The 21,767-nt window shown below is 40.8% G+C and overlaps 2 protein-coding genes across 2 annotated transcripts; both read left to right on the plus strand.

The window, feature by feature from the left end:
* Positions 1-2,829: 2,829 nt before the first annotated feature.
* Positions 2,830-3,354, plus strand: LOC118816802 (C-type lectin domain family 4 member F-like; the record flags this gene model as incomplete). The annotated part of the gene is made up of 3 exons (XM_036583397.1): positions 2,830-2,973; positions 3,054-3,160; positions 3,261-3,354. Coding segments are annotated over 3 exons (345 nt in total), but the record flags the coding sequence as incomplete, so codon positions are not given.
* A 2,183-nt stretch (positions 3,355-5,537) lies between these two features.
* LOC118816890 (centrosomal protein of 135 kDa-like) lies at positions 5,538-21,457 on the plus strand (the record flags this gene model as incomplete). Its single annotated transcript, XM_036583497.1, has 4 exons — positions 5,538-5,789; positions 7,443-7,667; positions 13,174-13,191; positions 21,099-21,457. Coding segments are annotated over exons 1-4 (774 nt in total), but the record flags the coding sequence as incomplete, so codon positions are not given.
* Between the last annotated feature and the right edge of the window lie 310 nt (positions 21,458-21,767).

Genomic DNA, 21,767 nt, shown 5'->3' on the forward strand with positions numbered 1-21,767 from the left:
CAGACCAGCTACACCAACTTGACTATAGAGAGAGACCGGTTACAGACCAGTAACACCAACCTGACTATAGAAAAAAACATTTAGAGACCAAAAACACCAATCTGACTAAAGAGAAAGACCAGTTAAAGATCAGTTACACCAGTTTGGCTGAAAGAGAGACCAGTTACAGACAAGCTACACCAACCTAACTATAGAGAGAAATCAGTTACAGACCAGTTACACTAGCCTGACTGTAGAGAGAGACCCGTTACAGACCAAAAACACCAACCTGAATCAAGAGAGAAACCAGTTACGGAAGGAAAGAGATGAACTCCAAATGTTTTTGAAACTGGGTAAGTGAATATCTGAACCTTAAAGATCACAATTTTAGAATATCTACAAATGGCGTAAAAGCTCAGTATCACACCACCCTTGTTTATTTAGGCTTGACTATACATGAAAATCTTTGATGCAAATTGTTTTTATGCACTTCTTTATTCACAAACAAAAATGCAGAAGTAGTGTGAAGACAGAAGTTAAGGCCTACTGTTCTACATCTTTTTGTGGCCAAGAACAGAGGAGTGAGGCAGACTTTATTCGAGAGTGTGGTGTCCATCAGTCTGCAGTAGCCAAGCCTGAAACTGTTCTAGCATACAGGCTTTTATACTGTGTATTTCCCCTGCAGCTGTTGGTACATGTGCTAAGGATTATGTCAGCACAACAGACATTCTGTCAAGTACTGTCAAGTAGGTGTTCGTGCATATACTAAAGACCATAGACAGTCTGTATAAACACATACAAGCAACTGTTCGTGAAGTCACTAAGAACAAAATACATTCTGTTGTAAGTCAGGAAACACATACAGTCAGTATTTAAGGTGAGCTAGTCATGTGATCAAGGAAAATATTTATCACTAAAAATGTTTGTTAAATTATGTTTATATTCATCTGGGATTTGTGTATCATTGCAATTGGAATAAAACCATAAAATTCATATTAAGTAAAATTTCACTCTCCTCATAAAACTCAGTTATGCGTTTCAAAATACCACAAAATGGCAGTAACTTTATTTCTGTCCACGTCTGGTTACAAGCCAGTTCAATGAGGTGCGTCTAAAAATATAACAAGAACCAAACCAGGAGAACAGAAGTCTGATGAGCTCAAACAATGATCATGAACAAATTAGTAAATTATCCATTATTTGAATTCTACTCTGGCTTTTGGGGGTCTCTTCAAGACTCTAACCATTGGGGTTGATAGGTGAGCTGCAAATGCAGAGTAGCTTTATTGGGGCAAATCCAACACTCATAGTCACAAAGCAGATCCATTTAGAAAAACAGTAAACAAAGCAAGTCAAACACAGATGAGGTATATGTAGAGGGGCGTTTTCACACAAGAGCTTCTTTCAGGACCCAGGACTGCTTCCAGCGAACTCTGCACATGTGGAAGTTATCCATTCCCGGTGCTGCCATTTGAGAGTTTGATTTGATCTACAATCCCATTTCCAAAAAAGGGACGCTGTACAGAATGTAAATGAAAATATAATGCAATGAGGTGTAGATCATGTAAACCATATTTTTACAGGAAAATACTACAAAGACAACATATCAAATGTTGAAACTGAGAATTTTTATTGTTTTTTGAAAAATATATGCCCATTTTGAATTTGATGCCAACAACATGTTCCAAAAAAGTTGGGACGGGGGCATGTTTACCACTGTGTTTCATCACCTCTTCTTTTAACAACACTCTAATTGTTCGGGAACTGAAGAGACCAATTGCTGTAGTTTTGAAAGTGATTTTTTTTCCTGTTGTTGCTTGATATTTGATTTCAGCAGCTCAACACTTTGGGGTCTCCTTTGTTGTATTTTCCATTTCATAATGTGCCAAAAGTTTTCAGAGGTGACAGGTCTGGATTGCAGACAGGCCGGTGTAGCACCCAGACTCTTTTAATATGGAGCCATGCTGTTGTAACACATGCAGAATGTGGTTTGACATTGTCCTGCTGAAATAATCAAGGACTTTCCTGAAAAAGACGTCGACTGGATGGCAGCACATGTTGCCAAAACAAGTATATATTGTTCAGCATTAGTGATGCCTTCACAGATGTGCCAGTCACCCCTGCCATGTGCACTAATGCCCTCCCAGACCATCAGGAATACTGGCTTTTGAACTGTGCACTGATAACAAGCTGAGTGGTCTTTATTCCTGAGGACACAGTGTCCATCATTTCCAAATTTTTTTTCCAATTTTGATTCATTGGACCACAGGACACTTTTCCACTTCCTCTCAGTCCATTTTAAATGAGCTCAGGCCCAGAAAAGGTGGCAGCATTCCTGGATCCTGTTTATATGTGGTTTCTTCTTTGCGTTTTAGAGTGGTAACTTGCATTTGCGGACACAGCGACGAACTGTTTTCACAGACAGTGGTTTCTGTCAAGTGTTTCTGAGCCCATGCAGTGATTTCCACTACAGAATCTTACAGAGATACATACAGAGATTTCTCCAGATTCTCTGAATCTTTTAATGACACTTGTACTGTAGATGATGAAAAGCAAACATTTCTGCTATTTTATGTTAAGAAACTTTATGTTGAGAATGTATTTTTTTAATGGTTGCACTACTTTCCTGTACAGTCTTTCAGAGTGGTGAGCCCCTCCTCATCTTTACTTTTGAAAACTCAGCCTCTCTGGGATGCTTTTTTATAGCCAATCATGTTACTGACCTGTTGCCAATTAACCACCAGGTTTTGTTGTTTTTGTTGGAGTTCACAACTCTATATTTTGGGAGCTAAGCTAGCCCTGCCTCCCTCATCATTTGAATGGTAAACACTCTGTCTGTCTTTATGTTTATACTCTGCACAAGAACAAGGCTGGAGATACTTCAACTCCAGTCTTTACTACATCTCTACTGAGAAGAAGAGCTGGAGTGAGAGCAGACAGTTCTGCAGAGAGAGAGGAGCAGACCTGCTGATCATAAACAGCAGAGAAGAACAGGTGAGAGAGAGAAAGAAAGAGAGAGAGAGAGAGAGAGAGAGTGAACCATTGTTCATTATTCTTTGCTACAACATTCACAGGAGTTCATCAGTAAAGAATTTGGCAGCACTGAAGCTTGGATTGGTCTGACAGACAGTGACACAGGGGAGGTCTGGAAATGGGTGGACAACTCAGCTTTGACCACTGCGTAAGATACCAGTTAACTGAACACTGCTTATCATTCATCTTTACCATTCTGTGAAGGTCTAGATGTGAAATGGTGAAAACATTTATTATTGTTCTTTCAGTTTCTGGTTGAAGGGGGAGCCCAATGATTTTGGAGGAAAGGAGGACTGTGCTGTAACTGGCTATAAAGGTGCTGGTCATCAATGTGTTTATTGATCAGTGTCAACTATTAAAACATTATGATGATTAGGAGATGTTCTTGTTGTTTTCTGTTTAATGAATAAAATGATAATAGATAAAACATTATGGGCAACTTAGCTTAGAAACTCAGGTAATAGGAGTGTTTGAAATCTATTTGAAGCTTTTTCTGACTTTAAATGTAGATCATTCTCTATCTTTGCTTTCACTTGCAGTTTAAGCTGACATTACTGAGAAAGTGTCAGACTGACAGCAACTCAGCTCAGCCAGTTCATTACTCTTCTTAATGAAGACCAAGCGCTATTATAGCAATACTAAGTGCTAAAGTAGATGACATCTGTTTTTATATTGATTAAAGTATTCGCTACATATTCTAGAAGGAATGTAGCATGTATGCTAGCGCCAAAATACCGCTATCCTAGAGTTTCAGTCACATGATTTTTCTGTTGTGGCCTCCATATTTGGGACCGAATTTGTGGCTTCGCTGCTCCGCACAACCGTAACTAGAGGTGAAAGATGGCTAAAATTGCGCACCTTACTTTGGAAGAGAAGAAACGTTACCTCATACACAACCCCACCCGCTGTTCTGGAGAGTCTCGCAAAGCATTTAAACGCACAGAAGCCCAATGGCTCTTCACGTCAGGGTGGGTAAAGGATCCCATGGTGCTGCATAAAGAGAAGAAGAACCTCTTTGTCATCATTGGAGGGTAAGGTCACATCAGCTAATGAACACAGACGTGAACAATGCTAGCCTTTAGATAACTTTTGCTAATGTTAACAGCCGAGAGATAAACAGTTGTCGCCCTAACGGAGCTGCAAACAGCCAGGTATAACTTTACTTCTCTGTTTCTGGAGATTTAAATGACATTTGAATGGAGAAACATAAACGTATAGGACTGAATGTCGTTTGGGTCGGAAAACTAAGTCGTGTTTCCACAGGTGAGATTTTGTAAGTTTGATGGTGCAGTTTCCTCACCTGTTCAGCTGAAAACACACAGCTTTGGCATCACTCTGACGTTCTTTATCCTTCATGGGGGTTTCCATGACACCATTGTTTATCCTGGTTCTTTGCCGACGCTGGTCTCTTAGTTTTATTCCTTTTGTTTTTGTTACATTTTTTTAATACTGCATTGAATAATCTATGGGAAAGTGACTAGCATAGCCTTAGCAGCTTTAACAAATGAGTCTGTATCAAGAATGCACATATCCAGTCCTGAGGGGTGGTGTACAGCACAGTTTGGAGGTTTCCCTGCTCAAGCACACCCACTAAACCTTGTAATTAACAGATGTGTAATCAGGTGTGTTTGAGCAGGTTAATCACCAAACAGTATTGGACACCGGCCCTCCAGGACTGGAGTTACCATTGCTTATTGTTTCTTTAAAATTCATATGGTCTTTCTATAAGGGCAGTTACAATGATATGGTTATAAAGCAATTACAGTTCAGTTGCAATGATATATAATTTTAGAGGGAGACCAGATACAGACTAGATATAATGACATGATCATACAGAGGAAAACATTACAGACCAGCTACAAGGACATGATTTATAGTGAGATATTAATTGTAGACCACTTACAATAATGTGATCAATTAGAGACCAATTACAGACCAGTTATAATGGTATAATTATACAGAGAGACCAATCGCTGACCAATTACAATGACATAGAGAGAGACCAGTTACAGATTCATTAACAATGATATAATTACAGATAGAGACCAGTTATAGACCAGATATGACATGATCATAGAAAGAAAAAACAATTCTAAATCAATTACACTTATATGATTATAGAGAGAAACCATTTACAGACCAGTTATAATGAAGTGATTATGGACAAAGACCAGTTAGATGAGCCCTGAGAACTAGTTAACAATCCACAGCAGCCTATATTGTACTTTTAGCCTTTGACCTTAGCAAATAGTGTCGGATTCCAAATCATTACATGTTGTTTAAAAAGTACTGAATTCACCTGTAAGAGGGACAAAAATAAGGTGTTAAAAGTAGAGTGAAGGCATTGAACTACATATACAAAACATGTTACACAATTTAAGTGCTTTCCGGGGACAGCAACAACGTGTAAGAGAGCACATGAGGTCTGTACTCTGCTCTTTTCACACTTTGACCAGAAGAAGCTACTGGAGCTGCGTCATTTCCTGAACTGACAGCAGACAAGCACTAATAATAGGAATGTGCATATGAAGTGCAGATGATTATCAGTGTTTTCAGACAGAGAGACAGTAATTCAGCCTTTTAGTGAGTCTTTTACAGATTAGAGATGAATCAGAATATTTATGATGATGTAATCAGCATTGAAGATCTGAACAGAGGACAGCGAGCCGAGGTGGAGGTGGTTATCTATGAGAGTGCAGACACTGTTAGATGCCATGACCCCGACACAGAGATGGACGACACCAACAGCAAGAGGAAACCAGAAATTCACAACACAGGTACTGGAAAGTTTTGCAATTTTCTCTGAATATTGAAGTCAACTGTAAGCACTGCACAGTAGTGTGCACTGAGCTATTGATGCTACTGTTACTTGTTAACAGGATTGGGCACCCCTGCCTCAGGGCCTTCTAGGCCTTTATAAGTATTAGTATTATAGTACTACTGTTGTATTTCATTGTTAAATTTTGGATGAAAACACCACAGTTAGATTCTTGAAACACCCAACATAAGACTGGCTAATCAGGAATAGGTTTTATTTGCAGTATCTGTGTAGATATAGCTATGCAATTCTCTTATTGGTTAGGACTTTGAGAGCTGAAGAGACATTGACCATCCATGTAATTACAAAGTGACAGAGGAATCAAACAATCACATTTTGATTTCCATTAGGCGGGAGCAATAAAAATAACTTCACACTAGGTTTTCAGGAAGCCACAGATACATCACTGACTGTAAATATGAGCTGTAGCCAGGTGAGTTGAATACAATCCCAATTCCAAAAAGATTTGGAGTATGTGAAATATCAATAAAACAGAAAGCAGCTATTAGTAAATTTGATCTGTATAAAATTGAAAACAGTACAAAAACACTATTTTAGGTTTTACGTTATGAACTTTTTTTTTTTGTAAATAAATGCTCATTCCGTATGTGATGCCTGCCACACCTTCCAAAAAAGTTGGGACAGGAGCATGTTTACCACTGTACCTGATCTTTAATGTTGAAGGGGTTGTCCAAAATCACAGTTGAATAACAAAAGCAGAACATCCAAACCAACACAGAACAAAAGGGTACAGCTAGAATCAGGGTCATAAACTGAAAAATGGGTCACACACAGGAAAGCAGTAAGGAACACGGGAGAAAGGCACGGTATGGATATAGGAGTGACGATACTTCACAAATAAGCTAAACTAAAGCCTAGGCTTATATACTAAACTAACAAACAGAGAAAACAAGGAACAGGTGTGTGTGTGTGTGTAATCTGTAGTCTGGAGATGAAAAGCGCTGATAGGTGGATCGGTGAGAGTTCTGAGTCATGTAATGCAGCAAGGAGTTCTGGGAATTGGAGTGCTGGGCGGCCCCTTTGGCTGTAGTTTCGGCAAGGCCGGAGGGAGGCGTGACCCTGTGTTACATCACCTTTCTATTTAACACCGCTTAATAAACATTTAGGGACTGATGACACCAATTGATCCAGTTTTTAAAGTGTAATTCTTTGCCATTCTTCTGTTACACAAGTCTTTAGCTGTTTGACCATACATTGTTGTATTTTGAGCTTAACAAGACACACATTTTCAATGGGAGGTTTGAACTGTAGGTAGGCCAGTGTAGCTCCTGCACTCTCTGATTACGCCACCATGCTGTTGTAACACGTGCAGAATATTCTGGGTGTTGTCTTGTTGGAATAAGCATTGGTGTCCCTGATAAACAGATGTTGTTAACATATGACTTTAGCTGTGAACAGTACAGTCTTAATGTGGATTGTGGATGCAGTACTAAACAAACGCCAAGTTGAGCTTCACAAGGCTTCATATTTATTTTCCAACCTCCTCCTTTATAATGTCTGATAACATGAATACTTGAAACGCTGAAATGGTTCAAGTGTAAATACTCACATATACTAAAGCACACATGCATCTGTGTCCATTTCCCACTAGGTGGAGACACTTCAGAGAGCAGATGCAGCAGACTGGCTGCAGTGTGTCTGGGGCTGCTGTGTGTTCTCCTGCTGGCTGCCATCACAGTGCTGTGGATCAAGTTCAACAACCTGACTACAGAGAGAGACCAGTTACAGACCAGTTACACCAACCTGATTCTAGAACGAGACCAGTTACAGACCAATTACACCAACCTGACTAAAGAGAGAGATCAGTTACATACCAGTTACACCAACCTGATTCTACAACGAGACCAGTTACAGACCAATAACACCAACCTGACTATAGAGAGAGACCAGTTACAGACCAATTACACCAACATGACTAAAGAGAGAGACCAGTTACAGACCAATTACACCAACATGACTAAAGAGAGAGACCAGCTACAGAAGGAAAGAGATGGATTCCAAATGTTTTTGAAACAGGGTAAGTGAATGTCTATGTACTTCAAAGATCACAATTTTAGAATCTCTACAACTGGCGTAAAAGCTCAGTATGTGACGACATCAATTTTTATTTATGCTTGATTATGTATGAAGATGTTAGGCAAACTGTTTATCTACTTCTTTATTCACAAAAAAAAAAGAATGCACAGTGACACAATGGCCCATTAAGGGGGATAGGGGAGCTAAGGCCAACCCTTAACCAACCCCTGGCCCCCATAGTGCAACTAAAATTTTAACACAATGTAAACAGGATTTTTAAAAGTATGCAAAAAAGTAGAAAATGACAAAAATGGAGATACAAGGTTTTTGTGCGACAGTGATGATATTCAGGCTTTGGCGCACATTCACAATGCTGCAGTAAGCAAAATCCAGCTACATCTTGGTGCAGACGTGCCTGTTCCTGTTTTTTGACAGGTTTAATTAGCAATGTGGTCTCATCTTGTGCTTTAAATGAGTAAAATTTCACTCTCCTCATGAAACTCGGTTATGCAATTCAAAAATACTACAAAATGACAATAACTTTGTTTCTGTCCACATCTGGTTACAAGTCAGTTCAATGAGGTGCTTTGCATCTACAAATATGAACAAGAATCAAACCAGGAGAACAGAAGTCTGACAAACAATGATCATGAACAAAAAGTAGTTTATCCATTGTTGGAATTCTACTCTGGCTTTTGGGGGTCTCTTCAAGACTCCGATTGGGGTTGATAGGCAGGCTGCATGTGCAGAGTAGCTTTATTAGGGCAAATCCAACACCCATAGTCACAAAGCAGATCCATTTAGAAAAACAGCAAACAAAGCAAGTCAAACACAAATAAACAATCCACAGCTCAGCACTCAAGTAAGGAACACAGAGACTTCACAAGGCCCGAGGTCAGATGATGAGGTGTATGTAGAGGGGCGTTTTTACACTATCTCTCTTTCCAGACCCAGGACTGCTTACAGTGAACTCTGCACATATGGAAGTTATCCACTCCTGGTGCTGCATGTGGGGCTTCATGATTGGTTCATTTTGTAACATGACTGCATTGACTTATCATGTTACCTCTCTTTTCATGATTTGTGATGGTGGGAAAGGACTGTTATGGACAAAAAGTGCTGTTCTTTGCCACTAGAGTGTTTGTATCCAATGGATAAAGCTGATGTCCACTATTTTGCAAACCTACACACACAAAAGTGACACTTGCCTAATCGATCCACAGTTCGGATGGAATTCTTATGTGTGAAAGCAAGCCAGCGATAATGGGCCCCTTCCCCCAAATGAGCCCAGAATCCATCCTGAGTGTGGACTCAAGTATTCAGGACAAATGTGAATTGTGAAAATGTGAAGTTTGAGCTGCTTTTGGAGTTTCTGGTCCTTTTAGAGTTTGTGTAAAAGTTCCTCTTTGCTGGTATGGGGCTAATACATCATCTAAGTTGTTGCCATGCCAACAGCAGAGACAACTGTTATTGGTCAGATAGTTCAGGTCACCAGCGATAAGGGGGAAAAAATCGTTGGGTGTGTAAAAGCCTTTACACAGATAAAACCACAGGACAGAAACAAACTAGCTCCTCTCAAGAGAACTTCAAAGCATCTTTATTTGAACTTTGGTTTGGAATCATGAAACTGATGCCTTGTTGTAAAAGACTAAAACAGAAACAGTTTAAGATTTTGATTTCATCTAATTGTCGTAGTAACCCCTGATAGCAAGAGGACAGTGGGCCACTGTTGACCCGCTAATGGCAAAGCTGGAGGTCCACTGGTGTTTTGCTCAGTGTTTTCCAGACGGTCCACCAGTGTTTAAGCAGAGTAATAGACAAAATTCTGCTTATCATCGCTCATTTTCCACTCACGGTCCAATTTACAGATTTTTCCTTACTTTAGTTATACTTTGTAAATTAGTTTAGTAAATTTTATTTACTAGTTCAGTAAATCTTAATCTAGCACAATGTCAGCAACAACATTTTCTATAAAAACATTTTATATTAGGCATATTTATGTTAGAAATGTTTGTCTTATTTTCTAAATTAAAAGTCTGTGTGCATTTAAAATCTGTTTGAGGAGATTTAAAAACTAGTTAGAGCTTGTATGCAGGACAATAATCTGTAGTCCAGTAGTGGCTAACAGTCAGCGGGGTGCCGACCTTATCAAGCCAGTGGACCGGTATATGCTTGCTGTCTGAGACCACATAACTCAGCTTCCCCAAACTTCAGATTTGGTTGTTTTCAGAGGAGATCACAACAATTTCATGGGAACTAAGCTACCCCTGGCTCCCTCATCATTCAAATAGTGAGTTTATCAGAAATACTCATAACACTGAGTTCAGCATTGTGTCTGTCTCTGAACAAGAACAAGGCTGGAGATATTTCAACTTCAGTCTTTACTACATCTCTACTGAGAAGAAGAGCTGGAATGAGAGCAGAAAGTTCTGCAGAAGTAAAGGAGCAGACCTGCTGATCATAAACAGCAGAGAAGAACAGGTGAGAGAGAGAGAGAGAGAGAGAGAGAGATAATAGACCACTGTCAATTATATTTTCTTATATATTTTTTTCTTAACATTCACAGGAGTTCATCAGTAAAGAATTTGGCTATACCGAAGGTTGGATTGGTCTGACGGACAGTGACACAGAGGGGGTCTGGAAATGGGTGGACAACTCAACACTGACCACTGAGTAAGAGACCACTGAACTGAACACTGCTCATCATTCATATTCTCCGTTCTGTGAAGGTCTAGATGTGAAATGGTGAAGACATTCATTATTGCTCTTTCAGGTTCTGGTTGAAGGGGGAGCCCAATGATTATGGAGGAAATGAGGACTGTGCTGTAACTGGCTCTACACATGCTAAATCTGAAAATGTATCAACCTGGGCTGATTATCCCTGTGGTCACCCTGTAGTTGGAATCTGTGAGAAAAAAATGAACTAAGAGTGAAAAACAAACGGTTTTAAATAATGGAATAGCATACTTGCTATTCATCATTGTATTTATTTATCGGCTCCAGCTATTAAACATTATAATGATTGGGAGATTTGCTTGTTGTTTTCTGTATGAATAAAAAGACATTAGATAAAATATTATGGGTAATTTAGTTCAGAAACTCAGGTAAAAAGGGTCCAGATAGTCTAACATGAGACTATACAGCACAGTATGATTACAAATCTGTAATCTTCTTTTCCACTCTTAAGTACAGAAGTCCAGAGAGGCCATGAGGTAGTTATAATTTTCTGGATTGTTATTTTAAGATAACAAGTTACTTATCTTGTTATCTCAAGAAAACAATCCAAAAAATGATAGCAACAGCTCATGGCATCTCTGGACTTCTGTACCTCAGAAATCACACCACACCACACCTGAATACCTATACTGAATTTTTTACTCTTTTTGCCAGTTTAGCAAGTGCTGAGCTTGAAGATATGGGAGGAGCTAGAAATAGTGCAGACCATTGATTGGTTGTTGTCATAACCATTTTAGACAGTAACAGTTTTCTGTTCAAGTTACACAACAGCTACCAAACACATCAAGCAGCGTTTGATTGAAGTCTATTTGAAGCTTTCTGACTTCAAATGTAAATTATTATCTATGTTTGCTATCACTTGCAGAACCTATAGGAATGGAAACTTTGTATGGATGACTTCTATTTTTATATTGCTTAAAGCATTAGTTACATATTCTAGCAGGAATGCTACTAGCATGTATGCTAGCTCCAAAATACTGCTATACTTCAACGCATATTTATACTTTATAAATTAAACAGTGTAACTTTTTGGTCACGTCAGCAAAGCTGGACAACAAATAAAGTACTTGACCACTCAAAGATATAAAACTGTATATATTTCATTGGTTAGCTCACATGTTCAGTTGAAAGCACACAACTTCCACATTACTCTGACGTTCTCTGTCCTTCATGAGGGTTTTCCAGCTAAAAACATCACACCATTGTTTATCCTGGTTCTTTGCCGACGCTGGTCTCTTAGTTTTCTTCTTTTGTTTTTTTGTGTTTGTTTTATGTGGCCTAATTGTCCCTGCTGCAGACTTCCCAATATTTCTGCTTGTAAAGAGTAGTGATGATCCTCCATGATCATTTTTCTATTCAATATGCAGCAACACACGAATCACCTGTCAGGTACTGCATTGAATAATCTATGGGACAGTGACTAGTATAGCCTTAACAGCCCTCTAGCCCTCATGTTCTATTATGAAAGAAACTTAGACAATGACAAAACCCTTTTATTCATGGTGTATTGATTTTTGTTTTTGTTACCATCGCTTATTGTTTCTTCAAAATTCATATTTTCTTTCTATAAGGGCAATGATATGTTACAATCATATGATTATAGAGTGAAAGCAATTACAGATCAGTTACAATGATATGATTTTAGAGGGAGATCAGATACAGACCAGATATAATGACGTGTCATGGCTCCCTCTGGGTCTGGATGGAGGACTCCAATTCCCAGGACTCCAATTCCCAGAATTCCTTGCTGCATCACATGACTACAGACTCTCACATTACTACAGACTCTCACAGATCCACCTATCAGCACTCCTCCTCTCTGAACTTCTGATTTGCACTCACACCTGTTCCATATTACCTTGTCATTTAGTTTAGTGTAAGTCCGAGCTTTAGGCTAGGACAATTGCGAAGTATCGTCACCCATGTGCGTACTGAACGTTTCTGTTGTGTAACTGATTGCTTACCCATGTATGACCCGTTTTCTGTTTATGACTCTGGTTCTGTTTATGGCTCTGGTTTTTGACTTTCTGCTTTGGATTTTTTGGACAACCCCATTAAAGATCTTAATTCAAGCCTCTGCTGTGAGCGTCTGGTTTCGTCTGCCACCGTTACAGGATACCTCACCACCATGAATACGGCAGACATGGAGGCTGTGCAGAAAGTCCTGAACAGTCAAGGTCAGCTCCTGGGCCATCACCAACAAGCACTGGCTGATGTCACGCAGTCAGTTGGTGACCTGACTCAACAACAAGCTGAGCAGCAGGCCCAGCTTTCCGAGCTCCTAGCTGGAGTTAACGACATCGCTGTTCATCCTCGACACCGCACTCTATCCCTCACTGCTTCTTCAACTACTTGTGTTTCTGTTGCTAGCAACACAGTGTCAGTGAGTTTGACTCTTTCACTCCCTGTAAGTTAACCAGGCAAGTTTGATGGATTCCCTGATAAATGCAGAGGATTTTTGTTGCAGTCCTCTGTTTATTTCAGTAATTCTCCCACTAGTACAGCCCAGGCTAAGATTTCCTTTATTGTGTCATGGCTCTCTGAGAAAGCCCTAGACTGGGCCACTTCAGGATGCTCTCGTTTGCAAGGTTTGTCCTATGAACAATTCCTGAAAGACTTTAAAACTGTGTTTGATCATCCTCACAAAGGACAATCTAATGAAGAACTTAAGCTGAAGTAAGGTAATTAAAAAGAGGTATGGGGGTCTTAGAACCTTATAGACTATCATACTCTGAAAGACATCACAAAGAAATTCGCCTATCTCTTGCCACTTATCCCTGTAGCCCTTGAACAACTTTGTGGAAACTTTGTTTTTCACTACATTGGATTTTTGTAGTGCCTACAATTTAATCCGTATTAAGGAGGGTGACGAGTGCAAAACGGCATTCATCACCACCAGGGGACACTATGAGTACTCAGTCATGCCTTTCGGGCTCTCTAACAAAGCCTTTGTTTTCCAGTCATTCATAAACTATGTCCTCCGTGACACGATAGGGAGATTTGGATCTCTTACATTGACACTCTCCATACACTCTCCTTAAGGTAGCATCTAAAACGTTAACTTGGTTTCCGGCAGCAGAGAAAGCCTTCCAAGCTCTAAAATCCACTTTCATCTCAGCTCCCATCCTTAAACATCTTGACCCATCCAAACCATTTGTGGTAGAGATGGATGCTTCTGAAACTGGTGTAGGTGCAGTTCTATCTCAGCGTAGTGGTGACCGTGAAAAATTTCACCCAATTGCCTTTTATTCCAAAAAATTACGGCATTGGAGATCGCAAACCCCTTGCATTGAAATGCCTTAGAGGAGTGGCGTCACTGGTTGGGGGGTGCTGCTGACCTGAAAGGAGAGAGTCCTTCAGAGCCCAAGCCTGTTTTTCCTCCCTCAGTGCGAATTTCCTCCATTTATTGGGAGATTGATGATGAAATCATCAAAACACTTGTAAGAGTAAATGTTACTAACACCTGCCTGCCTAATAAGCCGTCTTAAACAGAGCGTAGGCATTACCACATTACCACATTACAGGCGTTATATGGTGATGTGACCGGGTGTAAGTGAGGAGACGAGCAGCAGAGTTTTGAACTGTCTGGAGTTTATGAAGTGATAAGGAGCTGATGCCTGCAATAAGAAGTGAACTGCAATAACCTAAATGGCTAGAAATGAAAGCATGAATGAGTTTCAGCAGCTGACTGGGAAAGAGATGGTCTGATTTTTGCTATATTGTGTAAGTGGAAGAAGCAGGTTTTAACAAGGGAGCTGACATGAGAGTTGAGTTTAAGTGAGGAGTCAAGGATGACACTCAGATTATGGACCACAGAGGAGGGGGACAAACCAACATCATCAATTGAGAGAGTGAGGGGGCCAGTTTTGTTAAGAGCAGATTTAGAACCAATGAGAATGAGTCCAGCCTTATCACTGTTTAGCATTAGAGAGTTGTGTTTCACCCAGTTCCTAATTTCTGAGAGACACAATCCCAAACTGCCAAGAGGGGTGAGTGTCATCCTCATAGCAATGAAATCTTGCCAAGAGGGAGCATGTAAATAATGAATAATAATAAGCCAACTTGCGAGACCTCTTGAGTGACAGTGGAAGTGGAGGAATGATGCCCAGACAGAGTAACATATTGTTTATGTTCTGTTAGATAGGAAGTAAACCAGTCAAGAGTAGAGCCTACAATACCCAGCTCACTCACTCACTCAGTCTAGAGAGGAGGATTGGTTAACCGCGTCGAATGCAGCGCTTAAATCGAGTAGCATGAGAATGCTAATAGCACCAGCATCAGCGGTCACCAGCAGATAATTAACAACCTTAACCAGAGCTGTTTCAGTGCTATGATGTGGCTGAAAACCAGACTGGAAGGGATCTAGAAGATTATTCGTTTCCAAATAATGTTTGATCTGTAACAACATGCGCAAGGACTTTCGATTAGAACAGAAGATTTGAGATGGGACGAAAGTTATTAAAGTTAGATTAGTTAGATAAGTTTTTTAAGGACTGGAGTAACTGCCGCAATTTTGTACACCGAGGGAACATGGTCAGAAGATAATGACCAGTTGATGATAAAAGTGAGATGGGGACCAGAGTAGACATACAGGCTTTGACTAGTGGTGTGGGGAGGGGGTCGAGGAAGCAGGTTGTACATTCAGAATTAGTAATGATTTCACTAACAAGAGACTCAGTAACAGGGTTACTGCAGAGAAGCAGGGTGAGTCTAGAGGCTGGGCGTTCAAAGGAGAGCAAAAGAAGGTTTTAGGGGAGGATACCATAAAAGAGATTTTGATTTTAAATATTTTACTTTCAAAGAAATGTAAGAATGAGTTAGAGTTCAGAGGAAAGTACTACAATGCTTACTGGGGTTTTGAAAAGCTTAGCAAAAAGCTGGTTGAAAATAGATGGCGGGGGTTCGAGTTAGGGTACTGTCACGCCTCCCTCCGGCCTGGTTGGAACTTCTGCCAATGGGGCAGCCCAGGACTCCAATTCCCAGAACTCCTTGCTGCACCACATAACTACGGACTCTTACTTGACTAAGGACTCTCACATGTATACACTCACACCTGTTCCATATTACCTTGTCATTTAGTTTAGTATATAAGCCTGGGCTTTAGGCTAGGACAACTGTGAAGTATCGTCACCCATGTGCGTACTGAGCGATTCTCTTGTGTATCTGATTGCTTCAAGTCAAGTCATGTCAGGCTTTATTGTCATTTCAGCTATATACAAGTACACAGTGAAACAAAACAACATTCCTCCAGGACCATGGTGCAACACAGGAACACACGTGTAAGACAATACAATATACACAATGCAGACAATACAGTACAATAAATAAATATGAAAAATGTACAATAAACACAAAACAGAACACAGGCAGTACACAGTACTGAGAGTATGTGGAGCTGTGCAAAGGAGGATGTAACATACTATGACATATTAGCAGATTAGCAGATAGCCTAGCATATATGAGCATAGCAGTCACTAAGGTAGCAACCAGAACAGCAATGGAATACAGTATTTGGTTGATACAGTATTTCTAGCAGCTAACACTGTTAAGGTAAAGTAAAATGTGCAAAAATGAAAGTCAGATATTGTTGTGGAAATAATGTGCAAAATGCAAGTAGTCAGATCTACAGTTATATCAAATGAAGTATTTCAGTGAAATGCAATAATTCTATTTAAATCCAGACATAATTTGGAACTGCAAGAAGTTAGGAGTGAGTTAGTCCCATATTGTTGTGTATATGTGTGCATATGTGTGTGGGTGTCCTTTAATTCAGTTTGTGGGAGTTGAGGAATCTGATGGCTTGTGGAAAGAAACTGCTGCACATTCTGGCTGTGAGGGCCTGAATGCTGTGGTACCTTCTTCCAGATGGCAGAAGAGAGAACAGCTCATGTGAGGGGTGTGTGGGGTCAGTCACAATGCTAGTGGCTTTTCGAATGCAGCATGTGGTGTAAACGTCTGTGATGGAGGGATAAGAGACCCCGATGATCTTTTCAGCTGTCCTCACTATTCGCTGGAGGGTCTTGTGGTCGGAGGCAGTGCAATTCCCAAACCAGGCAGTAATGCAGGCGCTCTCTATAGTGGCTCTGTAGAAGGTGGTAAGGATGGCGGATGGGAGATGAGCTTTCCTTAACTACGGCAGGAAATAGAGATGCTGCTGAGCTTTCTTGGTTATGAAGCTGGTGTTCAGGGTCCAGGTAAGGGTCTCCGCAAGGTGAACACCAAGGAACTCCACAGGGGGAGTTGTTGATGGAAATAAAATGTTCCATCATGTTCCAAATGGTCACTCTGTGCTCTCCTGAAATCAACAATGTGGTTGGAACTGTGAGCAAAGTGAACAGCAATGGACTGAGCACACCGCCCACTGCCCACAGCCTAGAGATGCTGCTCCCAATCCCGACTGAGGTCTCTCAGTAAGAAAGTCCAGGAATTAGTCTATGAACAGCATTCTAACATAAGTGTCCTTTTTTTCAAAATGAGTGAGGGCCAGATGAAGAGTGGTGGCTATGGCGTCATCTGTAGAACGGCTGGAGCGATATGCAAACTGCTAAGGGTCCAGTGAAGGAGGCAGCTGGGTCTTGATGTGCCTCATTATGAGCCACTCGAAGCACTTAATGATGATGGGTGTGGGTGCAACGGGACGCCATTGAGGCAAGACACTGGAGATATGTTCGGCACAGGGACAATGGTCGTGGCCTTGAAGCACACCGAAACAACGGCGGTTACCCGTGTATGACCTGTTTTCGGTTTACGACTTTGATTTTGGCCGTTCCCTTTTGTTCTGTTTTGGTGCTCTAGTTTTCTTTTTTCTGCTTTGGATTTACGACTGTGATTTTGGACAGCCCCTTTCTTATTAAAGACCTTAATCCAAGCCTCTACTGCAAACGTCTGTTTCCGACTGCCACCATTACAACGTGATCATACCTAGGAAAAAGTTACAGACCAGTTACAATGATATGATGGTGTAGAGAGACCAATTACAGATGAGTTACAATATGACTATAGTGAGAAATAAATTAAATACCAGTTACAATAATATAATCAGAAAGAGAGAGAGACCAATTACTGACCAATTACAATGGCTTGATTGTAGAGAGAGAACCCTTACTGACCAATTACAATGACATGAGAGAACAGTTACTGATCCATTATGATGACATGATCATAGAATATGAATGTATCTATCAGTAATGATACAATTATAGATAGAGATCAATTATAGACCAGTTATAATGGCATGATTGTGGCAGTCGTGGGCTGGAGGTTAGGGAATCAGCCTTGCGACCAGATGGTCGCCGGTTCGATCCCCTGAGCTGCTCCCCAGGCACTGCGAATCGGGCTGCCCACCGCGCCGGGTAAGTGCACTCACTGCCCCCTAGTGTGTGTCTTCACTAGTATGTGGTGTTTCACTGCACAGATGGGTTAGATTGCGGAGGTAAATGGGAAATTTTCCCATTGTGGGACTAATAAGGGTCACTTAATCTAATCTAATGATCATGGAAAGAAAAAGCAATTCTAGATGAGTTACAATTATACGATTATAGAGAGAGACTGGTTACAGACCAATTATAATAAAGTGATTATAGACAGAGATCAGTTAGATGAGCCCTGAGAACAACATAACATCCCACAGCAGCCTATATTTTGCTTCTAACATTTGCTCTTAGTGTCGGATGAATTCACCTATAAGTGGGCCAAAAATAAGGCATTAAAAGTCTTGTAACAGTAGAGTGAAGGCATTATGAACTACATATACAAACCTTTTTACACAATTTAAGTGCTTTCAGGGGACAGCAACAACATGTCAGAGAGCACATGAGGTCTGCACTCTGCTCTTTTCACACTTAAGCTACTGGAGCCGCATCATTTCCTGAACTGACAGCGGACGAGCACTAATAATAGGAATGTGCATATGAAGTGCAGATGATTAGTAGTGTTTTCAGGCAGAGACACAGTAATTCAGCCTTTTAGTGAGTCTTTTATAGATTAGAAATGTCTCAGAACATTTATGATGATGTGATCAGCATTGAAGATCTGAACAGAGGACAGCGAGCCGAGCTGGTGGTGGATATTTATGAGAGTGCAGACACTGTTAGACGCCATGACCTCAACACAGAGATGGACGACACCAACAGCAAGAGGAAACCAGAAATTCACAACACAGGTACTGGAAAGTTTTGCAGTTTTTTGCTGCATAATGAAGTCAGCTGATGTAACATCAACTGTCAAGTACATTGGTAAGACTCAAGAAGGCACTGGTGAGATCACTGATCACTTATGACCTCATTAATATTCACAGAATGTGCACTGAGCTAGTAATGCTAATGTTACCTCCAGTCAGTATGAGTCACTAGGAGTAACACATCATTTCACACCTGTGCTTTTCTGAATTGATTCAAAGAGCACTCATTAAGACCATGAGATAGCAGGCCAGTCTAGCGCCCACACTCTTTAATTATCCTCTACCCACCTCTGATCCTGATCATTAACAGTGTCGGTGTTTGTTTTGATGCTGCTCAGATAGCAGAATTTGTTAGCTAACATCTCTGAAGAACATCAGGCTGTTTTCATACTCAGTTCATTTTCTAAAGACGGCAGGGATGTAAGCGCTCTGTTACTTTCACATTCACCACCATGAAAACAGAAACATGAGAGACGCTGATCATCTTTTTGAATACCAGTTTAAATGTAACTGATCAGATGACTCACGCTTAGCCAAAAATTTGCTCTATGGTCCATGTGCCAAACTCTGACACACATTAACATTTTATTTACAGCAGCTCACAGTGCAGAAACGATATGAGCGTTTGTAAAGAGTGAAATGTTAAAGCAGCAGGCTGTGCAGACAGTACAGCAAAAACGTCCTCTGGTGTTGAATTATCTCCTGAATTAGTGCGGTTCAGCTGTTTGGTGCTGCCTGAATTCGGGTGGAGTCGTATGTCAAAACCGAACTAAAGAAAAAGTTCTGCACCATCAAAGGCAGGTCTGAAAGCATGTCCCAGCTGAAATGGAGATTCTGATTGGCTCTGCTGTTCAGTTTTACTCTGCCTTTTCAGCGCTTCATGCAGTTTGGGGAAAGCAGAGGTTTTTATGTTCCGTCCTGAACTCAGAAAGCAGCGGGGTGTCTCCACAGGACTTTGACAAGCGGTGGGTCAAATTCCACTCGCCACAATGGTTCCGGCAGCTCTGAACCAAAGCAAACCTAAATTAACGTAGCGAAATAGTTCTTAACATGGCTGACCTGTCGCTCACTTGCTGAACAAATCAGTTATTTTTGAACACTTAGCAGCTTCTTCTTCAAGTGCTTTTCTTTTTTTATCCTTCCCCTCTCCGCGCCACCTCCATTTCTTGGTGAGATGCAATAAGCACAAACTCGCGAGCGTGTAATGAGTGTGTTTACACGCTACGTCACGGCGGAAAGACGTGATTTGCAAAACAGAGACAGTGTGTGTTCATAAGCTGTAGTGTGTTATTTAGGTCATCATATGTTGCAACATCATCTAGCCAGGCCATCCAGGCCAGCTGTCAGGCCAGGCCACCGGGAAATCTCCCGATTCTCCCAACGGCCAGTCCAGGCCTGGCTGTGCATGCATGCTTCTTAATGTGCATTTGTGGATGCAGCGATGAACAATGTTTATTGACAAAGGTCAAAGTATTTCTGAGCTCATGTGGTGATGTCCATCACAGAAACATGACTTTTAATGCAGTGCTGTCTGAGCGGTCTGGCATTTGTGCAAAACCAGGCTCCTATCTCTTTTAATGGGGGAGAGACCAAAAATCCAAAAGTAAAAACCTCATTAACGTTTCAAAAACATATTTGAGATAACTGGTTAATTAAGACAAATAACAGCATAAATAGTTTGACGCGTTTGACACAAAACATGTTTTTTTCAGGTTGTTCTGGCTGCTGCGCTTGTGCAGATCTCCAAATGCTGAGTTGAGCTTTGCAAGGTTTTCTATTCATTTTCCATCCAGTGAGCTCCTCCTATATAACAGATCTGCTAACACAGCAGGTGAATTATTCTAGCGGTGTTAACTAAATGAAGCCGCATTAAACATTGCTGTGAATAACATGTCTGTATTTTGGTCTCAGTGTAAAACACTGAGCTAATCAAAACATGAAATGACTGGAATATTCCATCCTTAAAACAACAGTATAACAGGTGAGCTTTCCAGTCAGTGTCAACAGTGTCTCCAGTCTTCCTGCTAGCAGGTACCCAATGAATGTACAGAACTGCCTTGCTGAAAAAGAAGTGCTGGTCTAGTGTTTGTTTAGCTGTTCTCTGCAGTCTGAATCCACTTGAAATGCTGAAATGGTGTCAAAACACCCATGAACTAAAGCACACATGCTTCTGTATTCATGTCCCACTAGGTGGAGACACTGCAGAGAGCAGATGCAGCAGACTGGCTGCAGTGTGTCTGGGGCTGCTGTGTGTTCTCCTGCTGACTGCCATCACAGTGCTGTGGGTCAAGTTCATCAACTTGACTACAGAGAGAGACCGGCTACAGACGAGTTACACCAACCTGACTATAGAGAGAGACCAGTTACAGACGAGTTACACCAACCTGACTATAGAGAGAGACCAGTTACAGACGAGTTACACCAACCTGACTATAGAGAGAGACCAGTTACAGACCAGTTACACCAACGTGACTAAAGAGAGAGACCAGTTACAGAACAGTTACATCAACCTCACTAAAGAGAGAGACCAGTTACAAACCCATTACACCAACCTGACTATAGAGAGAGACCAGTTACAGACCAGTTACACCAACGTGACTAAAGAGAGAGACCAGTTACAGAACAGTTACATCAACCTCACTAAAGAGAGAGACCAGTTACAAACCCATTACACCAACCTGACTATAGAGAGAGACCAGATACAGACCCATTACACCAACCTGACTATAGCGAGAGATCAGTTACAGACCCATTACACCAACCTGACTATAGCGAGAGACCAGTTACAGAACAATTACACCACCTTGACTAAAGAGAGAGACCAGTTACAGAAGGAAAGCGATGGATTCCAAATGTTTTTGAAACAGGGTAAGTGAATATATATGTACTTCAAAGATCACAATTTTAGAATCTCTACAACTGGCATAGAAGCTCAGTATATAATACCATCCATTTTAATTTAGGCTTTACCTAAATGAAACCTTA

The sequence above is a fragment of the Colossoma macropomum genome, unplaced genomic scaffold (genome assembly GCF_904425465.1).
Source record: "Colossoma macropomum unplaced genomic scaffold, Colossoma_macropomum, whole genome shotgun sequence".
Classification (NCBI taxonomy): domain Eukaryota; kingdom Metazoa; phylum Chordata; class Actinopteri; order Characiformes; family Serrasalmidae; genus Colossoma; species Colossoma macropomum.